Below are 19974 nucleotides of genomic sequence, written 5' to 3' on the forward strand. Positions count from 1 at the left end.
CTGAAGCGAGAGAGAGAGAGAGAGTACCGTTTAACGACGACGGAGGCTTATCTGGGAGGGAGCCATGAATCTGAGTGTGAACCGATGCATCACCGGTGGTTTCGTCGGTGGATTCTCGAGCTGTAGACTCAATCATGGTGGTAGTGAGTTTTTTTTTCCCAATCAAAACTTAAAATAAGGGAATTTGATTGTTGGTGATGGTAATCTGGGTTTTTATAATTTGGGAATTTGATTGAAGATGATGTGTTGTTCTTCGCATGGTTATTTTTGTATTAGTGTTGGAATTTGTGTGTTTTGAATTCGGATGGGTGAAGAGAATTTGGTTAAATCACACAAGTCTTGTTGTCATTTCAGCTACCACATGTTATGTTATCTCCTTCTCCTTCGTCTAATTCGTCTAATTCGTATTCTCTTTGTAATTTGAGTTTTTTTTCCCTGTGGACTACAGAGAAAAGATGGGTTCGTGCTACCAAGAATAATGAACTTGAGAGAGGGAGAAGTTTAAGGTCTGATCCTGTTTCTTTACTGAGGAAAGAGAGCTCAAGTATTAAAATTGCGATGCTTAGTAGTGGTTTAGGAGGTAAGGTGTAATCTCCTACTCTTTTATCATTGAACCGGAAATTTTTTTTAGTAGAAAGCACTATTGATGATGCTGAGTCTAAATTCATCTGATCATGAACACCTAAAATATTTTGTATTGGTTTTCCAGTGGCAAACTTGGTAACTCTTAGCTCAGCAAAGGCTGCAGACTTGAAGATGATTGTCTTGGTAAGTTGAGAGCTTCATTGTAATCTTTTTAGATTGTTTGTGATCTTCGTTGGTTTTCGTTACTAAAGGCTAGTTCAATTTGATTCCACATCTTAATTTGAATAGTTTATTGAGAATATCTAAAGTAGTGTTTTTTTACTCTTCTCCTTGGATCTTGTTTAGGGGTTAGATCTCAATAATTTTGTTTGGAAAAAATTTGCGCATATGCTTTTTCTGCCATGAGATTCTTGTACTTTGGACCATTAGTTTTACTATTTGCTTGTAAAATCAGAAACTAATTTCCCGTTAAGACAGGATCAAGCCACTTCCCTTTACATCTTGGCTGAAGGAAGCCTTGGAGATTCGGTCGGAAACTTCTTGTATTCTGCTAACCAACAGGCTAACGAAGCTGTTCAAGATCAGCTATCAGCTCTTAGTGTAACAAGGTTTGTTTCTCCAGTTTTCTCTCAATGCACGCATTTCTGAGATTTTGACCATTGAGTTCTCTGGCTATTCTACTAATGTATCCCTGTTGTAGTTTGGCAGTAATATTTGGGGCAGGCCTTGTGACAAGTTTGTCTCCATGTACACTCAGTGTTCTGCCTTTGACACTTGGTTACATTGGTATGATAACTTGTCTCTAGATTTTACATTTCTCACACTAGTTATTGTACAGTCTTAGTTTGATGTTCTAATTCTTTCCTCACCTGTCTTTAATATGGCTGTGACATATAGGTGCATTTGGGTCTGGCAAAAGCAGAGGTCAGGTTAGTGACTCTTCTGATCAGATTTCTAGATAAAAGCTGTCGTGTTAGGAGTTGGTTGAAAATTGTCTTTGCAGTATAACAAAATGTTAAAGAAGTAAAATTCGAGTTCTTTTAAACAAATCAAAGCTGCCTTAAAGGAACAGTAGACTCATCCCCTACTGAAATGCAACACGTATTTATTCACAGTTATAGTAGTATTTTAGTGACCTTCAGTTCTCCATGCATTTAGGTTATTGGAGATACAGTTGCATTCGCTCTGGGATTAGCTACTACCTTAGCACTTCTTGGGATTGTAGCTTCTTTTGCGGGAAAAGCCTATGGACAAATAGGGCAAGGATTACCAGTAGCTGCATCTGGTCTAGCTATTGTAATGGGTCTCAATCTCCTTGAGGTAATTTTGTTACAATCAATATCCTGTTCGTATTGCATCATTTTGAAATGGCAATGTCTAACACAATGTGGTTCCTCTCTTCTTACAGATAATCGAACTTCAGCTTCCATCTTTCTTTAACAACTTTGATCCTCGTGCCGCAGCAGCAAACTTCCCATCTAGTAAACCTCCTAAGACACAAATCTTTCATGGCTTTTTAGATATTAAACCATCCCATACTTTTTTCTGCGATTTCTTAAACTTCAGAAACAAAATGTTCTGTTAGGCGTACAAGCATATCTAGCCGGTCTCACATTCGCACTTGCTGCCTCACCTTGTAGTACTCCAGTTCTAGCCACCCTTCTTGGCTACGTGGCTACTTCCAGGGTAACTCCGTTTTTATCTCCTTCCATTTGAAATGTTATTACCTCAAGTATGAATATGAGAGAGCTAGTTAAGAAACGGTTCAAGTTAAGCAAAAAGCTGATATGGATAATATAATGGTTGTAAAAAAAAAACAGGATCCATTCATTGGTGGAAGCTTACTACTAACCTATACAACAGGTTACGTTGCTCCACTCATCGTTGCTGCTTCTTTTGCCGGAGCTTTACAGGTTAGTTATCTTTATTCACAAAATACTGAAACGCAAAATTTCCTAGTTAATGTGATGAAACTGCGTATTTACTCTTGGTCTTGAAATTTCTTCTCCAGAGCTTACTTTCTTTGCGAAAGGTCTCTGCATGGATCAATCCCATAAGGTAATGTTAAAAGCATTGTACAGCTATAAATGATTCTAGTTTTATAATTCACTAAACTCGGTTCCATTTTTTTCTATATGTTATTTGGTCCAGTGGTGCTCTTCTACTTGGAGGAGGTTTGTATACTTTCTTAGATAGGCTTTGCCCTGCTGCTTCTATGGTCATGTAAGTATTTTTCATCTACATTACTCAGTCTTCTACCAGAAGAAGTGTTGTAACAAGTATATATAAAGTATTGTGTATAGATGTAATTTTACAATACTAAAAGAAAACAATAGTTTCGATCACTTCAGTAGTCACTACTGTTCACATATCATTTTCAACGCCCAGAAACATAAACAATCATAAATAACACAATTTTGCATTATTTTTGAAATTTGTTCTCTCTAAAGTGTGGTGGTTCTCCAAAAGAAGTCAAAGTCAACTTTTGCGACTGTGCCGTCATTTTCTCCTTCACCGACGACAACTAAGCTAAAAAACACGAAAATATTACAAACGAGTCCCTCCATTAACCATTTCGTTATATTTAGCCAAAGATTCTAATCTTTGCAATCTCATCTCTTCGTTAAACTTCTTAATAAACGCTTCCACGCGCCGATTCAGCTCCTCCTGCCCCGGCGACGGCTCGCGTTTCAGCAGCAGCTTCTCCTCCGCGGTGGCATTTAAATTCTCGGACTTGGTCATCTTCTCCTTCTTCTTCTTCTTGTTCTCCGGCACGTGACCTCTTTCTTGCCACGTGTCGGATTTAGTCAAGTGCTTTGTTAACGGCGTAGAACGTCCTTCCGTTATCTTCTTCCACGTCGTCTCCAGCGTGTCTTGCCTCCTCGGTGGCTTTGTTACTCCCAACGCCGCCGACTTTTTACTCCCACCTGACCAAAAAAAAAAATTAAACCGGTTAAAGCTCATCCCTTCAATTTACGATTCATACCCCTAACCGGATGAAACTTTAACCCGAAATTCAAATTATAACCTTCTGAACTAGATTTAAGCGGTTTTTGCTGGTTGACTCTCGGCGGTTTTCTCGTACTATGCTTCAAAATCGAAATCTCCGGCGAATCGTATTTTGGTTTTACCTTCTCCGGTTCCGGCGAATCACTACTCGGTTTCGACATCTCCGTCTTCTGGATTTCAGGAACGACTCCTGGAAACTTCAGACTCTCTTCAACCGTCTGATCAACCGGCGGATCGGTTTTCTCAACGAATCCGGTATAATCAGAAGCATCATGAACCACGTTTAAAAAACCGGTATCGATATCAGAAGAAGGTGGTAACTGAACCGGTACAAGTACCGGCGTCACTACTAGCCCCGAGATCTCAGAATCATCAACGGAGGAAGATGATTTATGATGAGTGAGCTTAGAAGTAGCGACGATGGAGACGATGATACAGTTGATGACTAAGTAAAGATACGGTGGTTTCAAGAGGAAGACGGTGTTATCGTAGATGATGATCGGAAAGGAAGAAACAACGAAATGCGAAATGGAAGGAACGGTGAAAACCACCGCCGTCGCGACAGTAAAAACACCGGCGATAACGGCGGTGATAACCTTCGTGTTGAAGGAAGAGGAAGAGGTATGGAGGAGAAGAGGCATTGAATTGGCTTCGGGAATTTCAAAATTGTGTTTTAGTTCGGTGGTGATGGTTCTTATCTACAAAATTATAAAATAAAATTGTGAGATCTGTATTTATATACAGAGAAATTTTTTTAAAATGTGGTCCGTGTTGTATGGGCCTTTTAAACAGAATCATCGGTGGGCCTATTACAGATGGTGTGGTGATGGAGGCTTATCTGAGTGACACGTGTCGTGTTGGGTTTTTGATGCTTTCGTTCGAAGTTTGTATGTCAATAAAATAATATAGCTCGCCTAACATTTGCAACAATATTTTTTTTGACAATAGAAGTAATGTAATTATTTTATGTATGGAGTGAGAGATGTGAGTAATATTTTTATGTATTGAGAGTCGTACCGTTTTTTTTCTTTTTCTAACTTCAAGTAATATTGGTTTTTTTAATGATTTGTAAGTGTTTCGAAGAATTTATATGGTATTGATGAATGAAATAACATAGAATTTTATATTTTAAAAAATCATAATAACTTCTTTGAATTTTATCTAAAATTATCAACATTATATAGAGAAATTTTGAAAAAATTGAGTTAACAGCTCGATATCTTTTTTTAAAAAAAAGGTTAAAGTATCGTTTGCTCTGATACCATATAAAACTGAAATCCGAATAATATTTTTAAAATAGGAAGATTAAATTATATATTAGAGATTTAGAGGTTACACAATAGAAATTAGGGATTTAATTTTTACTATTGTATTCTTTACCTTTATACCAACTCTAGAATTTTTTTAAGCATGTTCGACTCAATACAATTCCTTAAGTTACAATAATTGATTTTGGAAATGAAACGAATATAAAGTAATTACTACTGTATTGAGCTAGGTTTTTTAGGTAGTGTAGGCCAATTTTTCATTGACATTGTAAAAATTAAATAGTTGAAAATTCAGAGTGAGAATGCGAATTATGATGTATGTGAATAATGCTTTAGATAAGGACATGCATGCAGATCTTAAATGAAAATAATAGAGATAGATGCATTAGCATACGTAAACATCGTTCTCAATTTCTAAACGTTCAATTTTGTTTTGCTTATCAGTGCTTATATTAATAGTAGATTTGATTTGACAATTCAAACTCACGAAAGATAGCGTAGAGCGTTACGGGTCAACAAGCACAACAAAGTTCTACCGACCATTTTGGATTTTTGTACTTGATGCTGATTGATCTATTTATGCATTATGGCTCTATCCTCTATGTGTACTATAGAACTCGAACTTCAAACTTATGCCCTAAGGTCGGTACAAGTCCGACATGGTATTTTTTGTTATAATAACCCAAATGAGTAAGGCTAACGTCCTGCGTGGTTTTCATGTGTTGTATATTTTATGTTTGTATTAGATCATTGTCTATATACGTTACGAAAACAAAAATGCAAGATAAATAATATTAACAAATACAATGAAAAAATTGATTTCTATCAACTTCAAGATCTAATCTAACTTTGCTATCACGAGAGGATTTGAAATTTGTGTCTTTGTAGATTTTATAGTTTTACAATTTACACTAAAGATTTATCAAGATTTTAACATATCATAAGTACGTACGGTATAGGGATTGCTTGTATAAAGACTCTTTCAAAAGCTTGTCCAGGATAGAATTGGTTAACGAGTTCTTTCTAATAAACATCTTGTAACCAAAAAGGTAAACAAAGGTTGGCTAGTGGGAGGTACACAATAACTTGTGGTGGAGGAGGAGGAGGAGGAGGATGAGCTTTAAGCCATTTGACCAAAGCCCGATAATGCCAAACTCGAACCTTTATAAACGCTAAAAGAGCCGTCCATAACAAGAAACAAGTTCAATATCAACACGTCGCCTTTATTGATCTTACCAATAAAGGTGGACTAATTTGTTTCTGTTTCGGAGGCTTTTCGAACCGTTTCTTTTGTTTTGCTTCATTCCAAAAAAATTGGTATGTCACAAACTCGATGTATACATATTTTGTTTGGTTTAACTAATTAAATATTTGCATGTTACGTTTATATGTTCTAGAAATATGTGTTTTCTGGTCCACTGAAGTTCTCAAACAGACAATAAAAAAATTATGTCTAAAACAATCGAAAAATGTATCAAGATAAACTCGTATGTATATTATTTTATATACATTATCTGATAAACTCGTATGTGGAGGAGAACAAAATCCACGATTTGTGGCGGTCACAATTAACGTAATGGATAAATATCATTTTTCTTTCTTCACAAGAATTATATAAAACATCTATTACTCTTTCAGCAATCGAGTAAAAAATCATATAAATCAAAGCCTGGGTGCTACAACACAGTTCGAAATAAAAAGTGAAAAAAATTGTGTTTAACAGAGAAACTGTCAAGAGATGATTGTATATATATATTCTTTTTGGTTCTTCAAATTTAAAACAAAGATGACAGGCGAATTCAGAAAACTCTCTCTCTTGATCAATGTTTTGTGAACATTCCATCCATCAAGGAAGAGAAATCGAAGTCTTTGCCTGATTGTGAAGATGGTGTGGTGCTTGTTGGTTGTGCTGCGGATGATGACTGAGGTTTACCGGTTGAGTTTGGGGTCATACCGTTTGCCGGATTAGCTTGGCCCATTGTGTAGAAACTGGCATCAGTAATAACAACCAAAAGATAAATGTGAGAGTTAGGTTAAGCAGTTTTGCTAATCTTAGGAGATGCAGCATTGTTGGGTACATACCTGGATGACGGGTATTGTAGAGTGTTCTCTTGCGGTTGCGCAGGTCTCATGTTCATGTTTGCGTTCATGTTCATGTTCTAAAGTTATGGTGAGATAACAGAGAAGCAAGAATTGGTGAGTATTTTGTAAGAGCTTAGTCAATGGTAATATAGATTTTGCTATAAAAAAAAAAAAGCAAAGGGGAAAATCTTACTTGCATAAGTTTATGGAGATCAGCTTGACCACCTGCTGGGTTAGTCATTCCGGGGATCTGGTAGCCAGCAGTGTTTGACCAATTTGCAGAAGCCAAGTTAAGAGCATTAGCAACAGCTTGTTGATTCACGCCGTTTGGAGTGCCTCCTGCAGCTTTTGCTGCAGCCATGTAAAGGGCTTGCTGCTGAGCGAGCATAGCAACTTGTTGCTGATGCATGGCAAAAGGCGACACTATATTTGTCTGTAAACAAATGGAACACACACAGTTATATCACTTGACTTTGGTCTGGAATTTCAAATGTCCATTTCTTATCATAGTAAGTGAAAATGAGACAAATCAAAGGATCTATGTTGAAAAAATCAGTCGCTATCTTTGTAACTTGCAAGTTAAATAGCCATACAAAAAAGAAACTTGGAAGCTAAATATCAGTAGGAAGGTAGGTAGACCCAACAAAGAAGTAATTAAGTAAATGTGAAGAGAGTATATAATTGACTACGCATTTACCTTCTCAAATAGGCTCATGATATCGCCTTTCACATCTTTTTGTGGTGCTTGTTGGGAAGTTAAATTAGGTGTGTCTTTAAACAAATCCTCAATCCCAGTAGCTGGAGCTGGAGGAGAGCTGCTCTCATCAGGCTTCGCTGTGACAATTTTCTCTGCTGTTTGACCACTTCCAGCCGCTACAATTTTAAGATTCAGAAATTTGATATATTACTCCAAAGCATTGTCAAGAGAAGAACGATTAACATAAAAAATTAACAAGTATAGGAAAAATGTGTCACAATGTGAAGTTATGCACATGCTAGATAGATACATACACTGAAAGCCAGCCCATGAGTTATCATCAGCCGGAGTTGCGTCTGAGGTATTTGTAGTCGAATCATCCATTGATAGCATGTTGAAGAGATCAGTAGCAAAATCCACCTTTGGAGGATCTGATGCTGGTGCAACATTTACTGCTTGTTTCTCTGTCTCCACTGGAGCAGCTGCAAACTCCATTTTCTGCTGTGGCTTTAGAACCTGTAGTTTTTTAGCATCATGTATCAGAAAAACCAGGCTTCAGACACTGTTAGAAAGTGGCATTGATAGATTTTGAGGCCCTAAAACCTAAGTGAGTTAAATAATAATCTGACAGCTTCATATGAGTTGAAAAATATGATGATCTCATAGCTGATAACCTAAGATTATTATATAAGATCAAGGAATACGGATTGTAACTAAAGGTACAGCTGTCTAGTTATACAGATCTTCAGCGAAGTATGTTTGGTACCTGACTGGGTCCTTGGTGAGGTACGGGAAGACTTATCCTCGTTGCAGCAACATTATTTCTTGTTCTAGATGCTGGAATAGTTTTCCTCTCCTCAAACAAATTTACAGGACTACTATTGTGCCCTTGCTCATATCCAGGACCACTTCTCTCCACAGATTTCCGCCGTTCCTGCTCGACTCTAGGGGGTGATCTAGCCTTTTCCACTCTAGAAACCCATCTCTTCTCTTCATACCTAGAAAAGACATATGTTACAAGAATGATTTCGGCGTCCATATGAATAGAAAGATAGACAATTCAATAAGGTGGAACTAACTGAAACGTTTGTACAATGAAAAGAGAGATACATACTTTGCCCGTATGAAATTCTCAATTCCAACTCTATCATAGTTTGGGGGTAGCTCTGCTTCCCAGTAACTATTTGCTTTCTCATTTCCCATTGCTGCATGTAAATAAAAGATTATACACTTTACATGGCGTAACCAACCCATGAATCAGCCATAGAGCATTAAGTTTGAATGACACTTACACTGTATAAATGCAACCTGCTCGGGGAGCCATGTGTCTAGAGTGGCAGATCGAACCTGCACCCATCAGCACACTCAGACGTTTTGGTAGAAAAGATAAGTAGCTTGTGCTGCTATGGTTAACATCTACTTGACAAGAAGGACCCGTCCCATACAAAAATCAGAGGGTGAAACCTAATCATGTAACTTTGTACAGAATTGCTTATGTTCGTTTGTAAACTGGATAGACGACATTGGCCTCAAAAGAAGGTGAGGAGATTTAATGCATTCATGTCAGAATTTTCAGCTCTTGTGATGGAAATTACAAGATGAAAATGTAAATTTAAAAACCGAGTAGAAAAAATTTGTCCAGAGAAATTGAGCCAAATGGAATGAGTTATCCATCAAATTAATATCTGAGCTTTCGTTTAAAATTCAGCATCAAGAAAACAAATGTAGAAAGGAAACTGAGAGCCTACCTTCGATATGTGTACCCCGAGACTCCTGTGGATCCCAGAACATTGCATGCAGATAAAGATACCTAAATTAACACTAGCCCATCTTGGACCTCTGCAAAGCAAGTGGAATAGTATTAGCGATATTAATAAATGAACTAGCATAACAATGCTAATAATTCACATCAGCTACAAAACCATACTTTGTTTTGCAGTCAGCACATTCTCTGTTCTCTGGATGTTTAAGAAGCCCTTCAAGAATCTGGAAATAAGTAGCACCAAAGTCAAGTGAATATTCAAGCAATAGACTATATACACGAAAAGAATACTCTTAAGTGGCAAAACATAAAGAAGAATCTGCACATAAAAATTACAGACTATCAAGAAAACTTCAAAATTATCAGAATTGATATGTTTAACAAACCAAAATGAACCAAAACATATATGTATTTTTCATTGCAGCCACAGGTAGGAGATAAACTACGTCAATGAAGTTCTCAAAGACTTGAGATGCATCATTCCTAATACATATATGCATCACCAAGCCCACAAAGCTATCCCAACTAAAACCAATAGTTTCTACACGAAAATAACTCAAAGACTACTAAAATTTTTGAAAATCCAAGTGACGCTAAAATCCTTCGATCCCTCTATTCGATTCTTTCTAAAATCAAGCGATGGAAAACGAATTCGTATACTAAAGCACAATAATTCAAGCTCCATGAAACTAAAACATTCAATAAGCCGACGATGAATATAGAACAATCAGAAATTCAAAAACCCGATCGTGATCGGTTATAAACAACAAATCGAAATAGATAAACTCATTTCGCTGCTGATAAATCATAATCCTAAGCTCAAACGAACGAAAAGGCGAGAGATCGGCGACACAAAGACACCAGAAACATCTCCTAACTCCAAAAAAAAACAACGAAATTGAAGAACAGTGGCTGCTAAACACACAGATCCAATCGAATTGAGATCGTACCAAATACAGGATCGATCACCGATCATTAACCAATCTCGTTGGGAACCAAATTCACATATATGACCACAAATCCACAAATCTCGGAGGCAAAAAAAGAGAGAGAGAAGAGAGATTCGAGACCTTTCTATGGCGGGCATTAAGCTCCTTAGAGACGTTGGCTTTCTCGTTCATTTCGGATTAGATAATAAAAATCCGAAGAAGGAGAAGAATCGGGAAACGAAAGAGGAAGAAGAAGAGCTGAAGAAAAAAAATGATCTACGGAGACGACAAGGTCAAAACAGTCTTTTCCGCCTTCAGCGCTCTTCAATATCTCTCTTTCTTCTTCTTCTTCTTCCTCTCGAGAAGAAAAATTAAAAATCCTTTTTCTTTGCCCCTTTCAGAACGAGCGACTAAGAGAGACAGATGGGGTCAATACTTTTGGACCGTTCAGATTATGGTACTTGGTTTACAATATTCGATTTCACAATTGAATTTGGTTCGGTTTAGCTTTGTTTCGGTTCAATCCTAAACTCTCAAATCAGTTTATTTAGTTCGGTTTAGCTTTGTTTTGATTATACTAAAATTTTATTATGTAAAGTTTGATGTTTTAAAATTAGTAAACTTTAACAAATTGTTTTTTCTTTGTATAAATAATTTTATGTGTTAGTAAATCGATGATATTTTATACTTGTTTAACTACATATTTACAAACATATAACAAAAATTTACTGGAAACCAAATGATATATTATAAGATCGGTTTATTTGGCGGTTAAGTGTTTTTACTTATTGGTCATATAAGGTTGGAGATGGGGAAAAAAATCACATGGCCATCTCACCTGTTATGTCTGTATCCATTTTGGAGTTGTTGTTGTATTGATTCCAATTTCGTTGTTTATTTATGTGATCTTTATGGAACAAAGAGATAATTTAACTACTAAGATTTTTATTTGATGTGATGACTCTACCAACCAACACCAAAATTTTCATTTTAAACAATGCAATTTAATGGGTGTTATTAGGTACTATATAATGCGTTGTGTATGTGTGAATAAACCTAAAGAAAACTATTATTCCAATATGAAAGTGGCCTGCCTCTAGCCAGCTCTAAACCAAGTGATTTCACGAACGTGGAACTATACCTAAGGTTTGCATAACAAAGAATAGTTTAATCAAAATGATGTATGTTGGAAATATTTGTCCAATTGTTAAATTTCAATGGGCCACTAAAAGAGAAACATGGTGTTATTGAGCCCATTCTTTAAAGTTCATGCACAATTATTTAATTGGTATGTATTTGTTTCCTAAGTACATATAGGAAGTTAAAAAGAAATAAAAGAAAAAAGCATAGAAAGTAATATTTAAATTTCATGCACACCATCATTTTAAATTGTCATTATATGGATTTTTTTCCTAAGTATATAGAAAGTAGAAAAGAGATTAAGAAAAAAACAGAAGAAAACATAGAAAGTAATATATATTAATATAATGACAGCTTTACTACATTTGACTAAGACATATCTGTAGTGTGTAAGTACAAGGCTTATGAAACGCTTCAAAAATTAATTTTCTATATAGTGCGTTAATGTTTTTTTTGTACCTATTTGCAATTATTAAATTATATATTTAAATAATAATTGAAAAAATAACTTCACACACTAAAATTGAAAATAGAGTACATATATATATATATATATATATATATATTAAAATTAAAATTAAAATACATATATTGTGAACACTGTTACGTGATTTATTAATGTTAATTTATTTTAACATATTAGTTAATATAGATATATATGGTATCAAGAAAAAATAACACTTAATTTCTTGAAAAGTTAATAGTTTGCAACGGTCCATTTAACGAACTTGAAGAGTTAATAATTTGCTATGATCGATTTAACGAACTTGAAGAGTTAGTAGCCAGCAACGGTCGATTTAACGAACTCAATCACGGCACTTTTAAAGATATATATAAAAAAGAGTATTTGGATTAACTTTTACACTTTTGACTCATAATCACGTCTAATGTAACATTTACAGATGGTTATATTTGAAGTGAGTAAAATAAATTTCAGATTATGCAAAGCATATTGGTACATGGTTCACACAAAACAATTACTTTGGAAGACAAAAATTGAGTGAAAATTGAATTGTATAACTAAAAGTGGTGTATTTTGCACACATGAAATATCGTTTTAGTTTTTAGAGAACATTATCATATTGAAGTCTAGAAGAGTCAGAAAGACGACACAACTTTTTTTTTTAATGAAACTTTGAATACAAAGTTGTTTTATGGTATTAAACTTTCGATAAATATCTTTTGCCCTTGGAGATTTCATACCTTTATAAGAGTTAAACACACACACTAATTAACCCTCTCAATAAATAGCCTCTCACCCTTTGTCTAAATCCACAAAAGAGATAAGACCTCATTTCTAACTCTCACAAATTTATCTTATGGCTTCTTCAAGCTCCACCCCACACAAACATGACCAAAAACTCAAAAGTGCCGTGGAGGCCGTGGAGGAGAAGGAGTCAGTAAAAAATCCACCTCCGTATAATAGTAAGATCTACATCTGTCTTTCGTGCAAGGGAGCGTTCCCAACCCCTCATGCCCTTGGCGGTCACCGAACCACCCACAAGGAGGAGAACCAAAAAGTGGAGATGCAGCAGCAGAACCATGAAAATGATAACTCCCGTACGTGCACCCTCTTGTGTTTAGGCTATATACTATTTTACTACTGGAAATTACATGCTTGGTTCAATCACTAGCTAGAAACATTGATCTTGTTCTTGTTGCACGTCATCAAAACACTAATATCTTTGTCTTGATTTGTTTGTTTTACAAGAGAATGGTTCGGGTTCTACTCAGTCGAAAACTCTCATCTCAGAGAGAAAGAAGAAATCAGCCGAAGAGAGAAAGAAGAAAATAGCGGATAGTCTCATCCCAAAGAAGAAGAACAAGGAAATAAGGAAGACATGGGAAGGAGTTGCAACAAAAAGAAAGAGATCATCATGAGAGATAAGCATCACCTAGAAGAAGATTTGGGTCGTGATTATTGATTTATCGTTTATGTCTTCTTTGAGTTTTTCAGTTTTCTTTACATCATGTAGTATTCCATCTTCAGTTTGAAGTAATCAAGAACATCTCCGTCCATTGTTTTTCTTACAAGAGTTTTCACCAATCAAAGAAAACAAAAAATAATAATAAAGTAAGACAAAAGTTGAAAAAAAGAGAAACGTTTCTTGACATATGGCACATTTACAACAGGTTAAAATTTTGTTTTTTTAGAACTTCATAAATATAAATAATAATTCAGTATGAAAATTTATTAAAGTTTTATAGATTGAGAAACTAAGAAAGTTTATTGCCACCGAGGCTTTTGTTCACCTCATGTTTTTTCATTCTTTCAAATGTCATGTTTGGGCACTTGTTAATGTTTCCAATAATTTTCAATGCATATATCTCATAATTGTTGTAATGAATTAATCAATTTTTGGACGTTACGGTCTAAGTATTAGTAAGCTTAATTTTATTTTTCTAAAGATACGAGTCTTAGAGAGATTCTCTGGGTTTTGCTTGAAACCCTTCTGTCAAAGAGACATTGTAGAATTTCTACCATTTACCTTGGAAAATTGACAAAATATTATATATTAGGATGTTATATTTTATATATTGAAGTTATAAAGTGTGTGAATTTGATATATGGTATAATATATCGTGATAGTACATTATGAAGAACACTTTAGCTTGTTATTCTCCATTTTGCCAAAACCCTGGAATAGACCTTGCAACTATATCGTCTATTTCAAGAAATGAATGGATTTCACTTCATTTTCTAGGGTTACGTTTTCCAACCGAACTTAGATAATTTGGTTTGCGAGATGTCTCCACATAAAGTATAATGGAAGATTAATGATAGAAGATGAGACTTATTTAAGGTCTTGGAACCTCTAAAATACTTTTTCTAGAAATCCAAGGGGAATCTCCTATAGTCCAATAAGATGTCTCAGATCGATATATGCATTTGGTGGGACTTATATTGTTTCATTTTAAACCTTCGAATGTATAGAAGTACTAGTCTAAATGCTTGATGAGGACCATGTGGTCAACCACCTCCAATGATTTGACGAGCATATCATATATATTGACATTCATGGTGTCGTGTTTTGAATTTTGAAACATCAAATATGTTGTTTTATCTCTTATATAGGCTTCTTCCACAGTGTTCTTCCTAATGACATCAACATTAACAACTGATCACAGTAGATGTGATTAAAACGGGGTTTCTTGGTTCTAGATTTCAATTGGATCTTTTTGTATATGAGAAGACATCCATTATTATAACTTATGAGTAGTTCGTTTTCTGTGGTACACATTCGCCATTTTTTTCAAGTGTGTAACAATAGAAATTGATATTTTGTACATATGTTTGATTTAGATATGTGGTGTGGTACAAAAGTTTATTGTCCATTTTTTTTTATAACAAAAGTTCTTATTTTGTATGAATAAGTTATATTGAAAACTACTTTATTTACAATCATAGATTGTTATAAAAATTTGTAATGTTGGCCACATCAAAATGATTTTCATAATGCTATTAAATCAACATACATAGTAAATCGTATTATGTGGTGATAAACCATTACTTATAGTAATAGACAACTAATATATGTGGAGATTTTTGACCAATAGTTTCATAGAGATCAGCCAGTAAAGATATACAGCAATAATGGTATAAAACTGCCATTGTAAAAAGTTGATGAACCATTATTTTAAATTGTCATTGTGGGTATTTTTTTTTGCAAAATAAAGTATTTCGAAAGTTAAGAAAGAAAGAAAACAAAACATAGAAAATTAAAAATAATATAATTAAAGTAAATACTAAATACACAACTAATATTTAATATATCAATATTAAGTCAGGATAAGAAAGAAGAACCAAATGTAGTAAAGCTTACTAAGATATAGCTGGCGTGTGTGTGTACAAATGTTTATAAAACACTTGAAATTTAGTTTTCTATATATTGTGTTTTATTTTAATTGTCTTTATAATTATTTAAATATTATTATATAGAAGATAAGTAAAAAATAACACCATTCCATTAAACAGAAAATCTAATATTTTGGTTACTTTACTTTAGTAATTTTTATTTATTTTATTATATCATAAAAGTACTTTTGATTTATTGAATAGTTAGTAGTTTGCAACAGTCAATTTAACGAACTCCCACGAGTTTGCAACGGTGGATTCAACGAACTTACGCGCGCCATTTAAAAAAATTATATAAAGCAAGATATTTTCTAAATAATGTCTTTATTATTTATAGCCATAATCAAGTCTATATAGCTTAACATTGATTGTTGGTTATATTTGAGATGATTAAATAAATATCATACTACACAAAGCTGATTTGGTACTCAGAAAACAATTATATTGGAAGACAAAAAGAGTAAATTTTAGATATGATAACTTTATTTGATTTATTTTGGTCAGAAATAGTGAACTGGAAGGTACTCAGAGACACAACAAATATCATTTAAGGAAAGCTATGAATACAAAGTCATATATGATTTTAATTGTAGATATATGTGTTTGGCCTTTAGAGATTTAATACCTTAAAGGAGTTAACCTCTCATCAATAAATAGTTAATCTCCGGGCCTCTTCCCTTAATCACAACAACACACAGAAAGAAAAAAAAAGATAAGACAAATTCACAAAACAAGCAATGGAGAACCAATCCCCTGTGTCTTCTTCAAACTCCTCTTCCCCACCCAAAGATGATCGAAAACGCAAGACTGTCGCTGTGGCCGAGGAGAAGAAGAAGGAGACGATGAACCTTCAGAGACAAAAGCCTCCTCGAGTGATTGTGTCTGAAAGGACTGTCCTTGAGAGGCCTAGTTTCGTTTTAGAGGTTGTGCCACCGGAAAGAGACAACATGGTCTACCTCTGTGATCTCTGCGATAAGGGGTTCTCAAGCCAGAAAGCCCTTGCCGGTCACCAAAACACCCACAGAGAGGCAAGAGAAATAATGGAGATGCACAAAAAGCAGTTCAATCAACCATTTCATCTTGATACTTGTCGTATGCCTTTTGACAGCTATGGAGGGATGTCTTTTGGTCCGTTTAGGTACGGAGGAGGGAGTAGCAGCCGCCCTTACCTGTTTTCAACTGATGGAAACGTACTCAAGAAAATGAAGACGACGACCATGCTTCCTCCTCCGACTCAAAACCATCCCCTCACCGAGAGCACTGGCCATAACAGTTCTCCAAGAATTGCTTTGAACCATGCTACAAATAATGTACCTGCTGGTGATGATGAGATTAACCTTGAACTCACTCTCGCTCCACCTAATTCCAAAGGAGCCAGCAGCGGAAGAGCTAATAACAACACTAACCCATCGTTGAATGGGGAAGCTGCTAGGGGAACACCGAATCTGATCACTCCCGTGAGTTCTCATGTGTCTAGATTCAATTATGCTGCTGGAAACCCGATGAGTCCATTCACAGGAGGATATGTTCCTCTTTTTGGAAACACCAATCCTTGTCATGGGATGGGCTCAAGTGGCCCAAACAACAGTCTCTTCTCAATGGGAATGAACAACAACGCCATGGTGCCTCCTCCTTATGCTACTTATTATCCACCGACCAACAATCTTTGCCATGATCTGTTTTCTTTGCAAGGGAATGGAGCCGGCTCAAGTACTCACCCAAACAACAGTCCCTTCTCAATGGGAATGAACAACAACGCCATGGTGCCTCCTCCTTTTCCTACTTTTTACCCACCGACCAACAATGTTTGTCGTGATCTGTTTTCCTTACAAGGGAATGGAGCGGGCGGCTCAAGTCACTCGAGAATGGAGAAGAACAAAGCAGTCATCGTGCCTTCTTCTGCTCCTCCTCCAACGCCCACCATTAATCTTTGTATGCAAGGGAATGGTTCGGGCTCTGGTCACTCAGAGGAGGAAAACAAGGTCATGGAGCCTGAAGACGATGATCGTAAGGATATCGAGATAAGGTGGCTGACCAAGAAAAAGAGATCAGGCCGAGACTAAGGTCATGGCGCCCCTTTGTGTGTTTTCAGTTTGCTATCGAGTCTTCTTATGTTTCACCTCTTTTGTTTCTTCATGCAGTTGTCTTCTTTTTTCTCTCTCTCTCCCTCTCTCTCTTTGTTTCTTCATTGTCTTTGTTTCTCTGGGTTTAGTTGATGTAATTTTGATTCATTAATCAAATCCCTTTTTCTTTGTTTTTAATTTATATATCTCTCCTTTGTTCTAAAATTTCAATGTTTTTGTCTCTCTATTATGTGGTAACGGTTTACTAAGCTGGATAAATATGGTATAAGCTGGTTTAGTAATCTTACCAAAATCATTGATTTATGACACTTTTTGTGGTAGATGTTGTGGTATGTATCATTAAGTAAATTTTATATATACAGATTGATAATTATAATTATTAGTGAAATATATTTAATAAATTAAAAAATATATAACTTTTTAAAAACTAAATAATAACATAATTTTAATATACACAAAGTTAACTAAACATTTTGTAACATGGCAAATTAAAAAAAATTAACTACATACACCCCCTATTTATAAGGTCTTATCATATTTAGATCTATGACTATTTTCATATAATATGAAAATAAAAGTAATAATTTGGCAAAACATAAGAAATTTAAAAACTATATTTAGGAAAAATTAATAAATAAAATAAAGTCAAAATAGGTCTTTTTATTAATATATGAATTAAATAGAAACAAAAAGTAAATAATTTTTGTATTATATAACTGAATTTTTGTTTTTTATTATAAAAATAGGTAACTCAACTTACCACATCTTATCTCATGAAAGTTTCCATGACTTTGAGTAATGTTTTGATTTAAAAATGTAATAATTTTCAATCATAACTCAATAAAACATAAACTCTAACTCAAAGTTTTTTAAACAAATCATGATTGGTGACATGTTTGAGTTATCAGCATAACTCAATTTTAACTTATGGTAACTCATGTTATCAATCTAATATACTGTAAGTTACGTTACTAATCAAGTTTAGTTGATATAATTTCGATTCATTAGTCAAATCCCTTTTTCTTTGTTTTCAATCTAGAGTTTCAGTGTCCTGTCTCTTTATAATACGATGATGAAGCACTGACTAGGGAACTCAAGACAAAAAAAATTAAGAGTTAAAAAAAAAAAAAGATTTGTAATAAAATGTGTAATATTTGGTTTATAAATTATTGTTTAGGAGATGTTGTCATTGCGGGGATAGCTCAGTTGGGAGAGCGTCAGACTGAAGATCTGAAGGTCGCGTGTTCGATCCACGCTCACCGCATTTTTTGTGAATTTTTTCGATGTTTTTAGCTATATCTTAAAACGACACCGTTTAAAAGCATCAAGTTAAACATCAACGATCCGGTGAGTTTATCCTCAACCAACGTGTAAACAAGTTCTGATTATGTTTATCTTCATTCACGTTAGTTTACAAGTATAGTATAAAATTTTAGAACTAAAAAGTATAAACGTATATCATATAATATATATGGCCGGTTAAGAACCAAATTCTCAAGCGACTAGCTAATGTCACTCAAAGTAGCTTTATATCAAGTTAAAATATAAATGTATAGATTTCTTATATCTACCATATTTTTAGATAATTAGATCTACATATTTATTCAACTATTATAGATAAGACAGTATACATAAAAATATATACACACCAACACTTCTAAAAGAAAAAGAAAAATCATAACTTTATGTGAAAGTGAAACAGCTATTGTTAGATAGAAGAAGTACTATGAAATATTCTTAACTCGTTACATGAATTTTAATCTTTCAGCTGGAAACAAAGAACAAAATATTTAGATCACGTATAAAACCACACATAAGAGAGTAACACCATTAATGGACCGATATCATAACTCAATGGTGGTATTTAAGAGGTATCTTAGAGGATGCCCTAACAGGTTTTTATTGGTTATAATATAACACATGCATGCATGCTCAACAAGCGACTAATGTCACTCAAAATGTGGATACTAGTGGTAAGTGGTAACATCAAAGAAAGATGATGATATGATGTGAAGCTGGAGTTGTCACATAGGTCTTAAAAGTAAGTCCAGGGCAAATAGATTCTGTCACATTGTTGAAAACAGTATCTTGAGTGTTTGGATTGAACCCAGCTCCCAAACAAGAGACATAATGATCCCTTTGTTCATTACCAAACACAGAGTTTCAAACCGTACGTTAAAATAAAACATCAAACACATAGTTTACAGAGTACTTTGTTGTTACGAGGAAAATACCAAATTCCATCACTTAACGGGTTTCCTTAATACAAAGAAGAAGAGCATGCTAAGATAAAACGATACACCCTTATCGATAAAATGAGGGATCAGCTTGTCCTTTCTTTGAAGCCAAGGCCAACTCCTTTAGTCTCGCTCTCACTGCATCTGGTGGAAGATTAGGCTCAGGATGCCCTCTCAAAAAATTATCGCTACCATATTCCCATTGGTCAGAAGATTCAATCTTCTTAAAACCCATGTTTCCAAGCCGGCGGATGAATGGTGCCATCTCTTTATAGTGTGAGAATCGTGGAAGAACATCCCTGCAAAACTCAGATTCATTCCAAAC

General features: G+C 34.8%; 5 protein-coding genes and 1 non-coding gene across 8 annotated transcripts; 4 read left to right on the forward strand and 2 right to left on the reverse strand.

The window, feature by feature from the left end:
• Positions 1-8: 8 nt before the first annotated feature.
• On the forward strand, positions 9-2930 carry LOC17877221 (cytochrome c-type biogenesis ccda-like chloroplastic protein). 3 transcript variants are annotated; one of them, XM_023782079.1, is made up of 12 exons: positions 9-143; positions 449-580; positions 710-768; positions 1063-1193; positions 1286-1371; positions 1483-1514; positions 1744-1905; positions 1994-2066; positions 2171-2271; positions 2406-2498; positions 2597-2643; positions 2737-2930. In XM_023782079.1, exons 1-12 carry the CDS (start codon positions 65-67, stop codon positions 2810-2812), a joined length of 1071 nt encoding a protein of 356 aa, XP_023637847.1. In that variant the 5' UTR covers positions 9-64; the 3' UTR covers positions 2813-2930. The 3 variants fall into 3 exon arrangements, with proteins under 3 accessions (XP_023637847.1, XP_006280713.1, XP_023637852.1); XM_006280651.2 differs by having other exon boundaries at positions 9-140; XM_023782084.1 differs by having other exon boundaries at positions 9-137.
• LOC17876681 lies at positions 2922-4520 on the reverse strand. Its single transcript, XM_006281580.2, has 2 exons — positions 3614-4520; positions 2922-3512 (listed from the first exon to the last, which is right to left on the reverse strand). Exons 1-2 carry the CDS (start codon positions 4233-4235, stop codon positions 3133-3135), a joined length of 1002 nt encoding a protein of 333 aa, XP_006281642.1. The 5' UTR covers positions 4236-4520; the 3' UTR covers positions 2922-3132.
• Positions 4521-6492: 1972 nt separating this feature from the next.
• Positions 6493-10702, reverse strand: LOC17876716 (probable ADP-ribosylation factor GTPase-activating protein AGD5). The gene is made up of 11 exons (XM_006279474.2): positions 10474-10702; positions 9569-9627; positions 9390-9480; positions 8934-8988; positions 8756-8846; positions 8408-8639; positions 7956-8157; positions 7642-7817; positions 7138-7377; positions 6945-7021; positions 6493-6851 (listed from the first exon to the last, which is right to left on the reverse strand). The coding sequence occupies exons 1-11, from the start codon at positions 10522-10524 to the stop codon at positions 6683-6685; spliced, it is 1443 nt and encodes a 480-aa protein (XP_006279536.1). The 5' UTR covers positions 10525-10702; the 3' UTR covers positions 6493-6682.
• A 2066-nt stretch (positions 10703-12768) lies between these two features.
• Positions 12769-13503, forward strand: LOC17875832. Its single transcript, XM_023787881.1, has 2 exons — positions 12769-13032; positions 13184-13503. The coding sequence occupies exons 1-2, from the start codon at positions 12792-12794 to the stop codon at positions 13351-13353; spliced, it is 411 nt and encodes a 136-aa protein (XP_023643649.1). The 5' UTR covers positions 12769-12791; the 3' UTR covers positions 13354-13503.
• Positions 13504-16021: 2518 nt separating this feature from the next.
• Positions 16022-17589, forward strand: LOC17875883. The gene has a single exon (XM_006279452.2). The coding sequence runs from the start codon at positions 16066-16068 to the stop codon at positions 17389-17391; it is 1326 nt and encodes a 441-aa protein (XP_006279514.1). The 5' UTR covers positions 16022-16065; the 3' UTR covers positions 17392-17589.
• A 1014-nt stretch (positions 17590-18603) lies between these two features.
• On the forward strand, positions 18604-18676 carry TRNAF-GAA. The gene has a single exon. It is a non-coding gene; the product is annotated as a tRNA-Phe (tRNA).
• The last annotated feature ends 1298 nt before the right edge of the window (positions 18677-19974 follow it).

The sequence above is a fragment of the Capsella rubella genome, unplaced genomic scaffold (assembly GCF_000375325.1).
Source record: "Capsella rubella cultivar Monte Gargano unplaced genomic scaffold, Caprub1_0 scaffold_8, whole genome shotgun sequence".
NCBI lineage: Eukaryota > Viridiplantae > Streptophyta > Magnoliopsida > Brassicales > Brassicaceae > Capsella > Capsella rubella.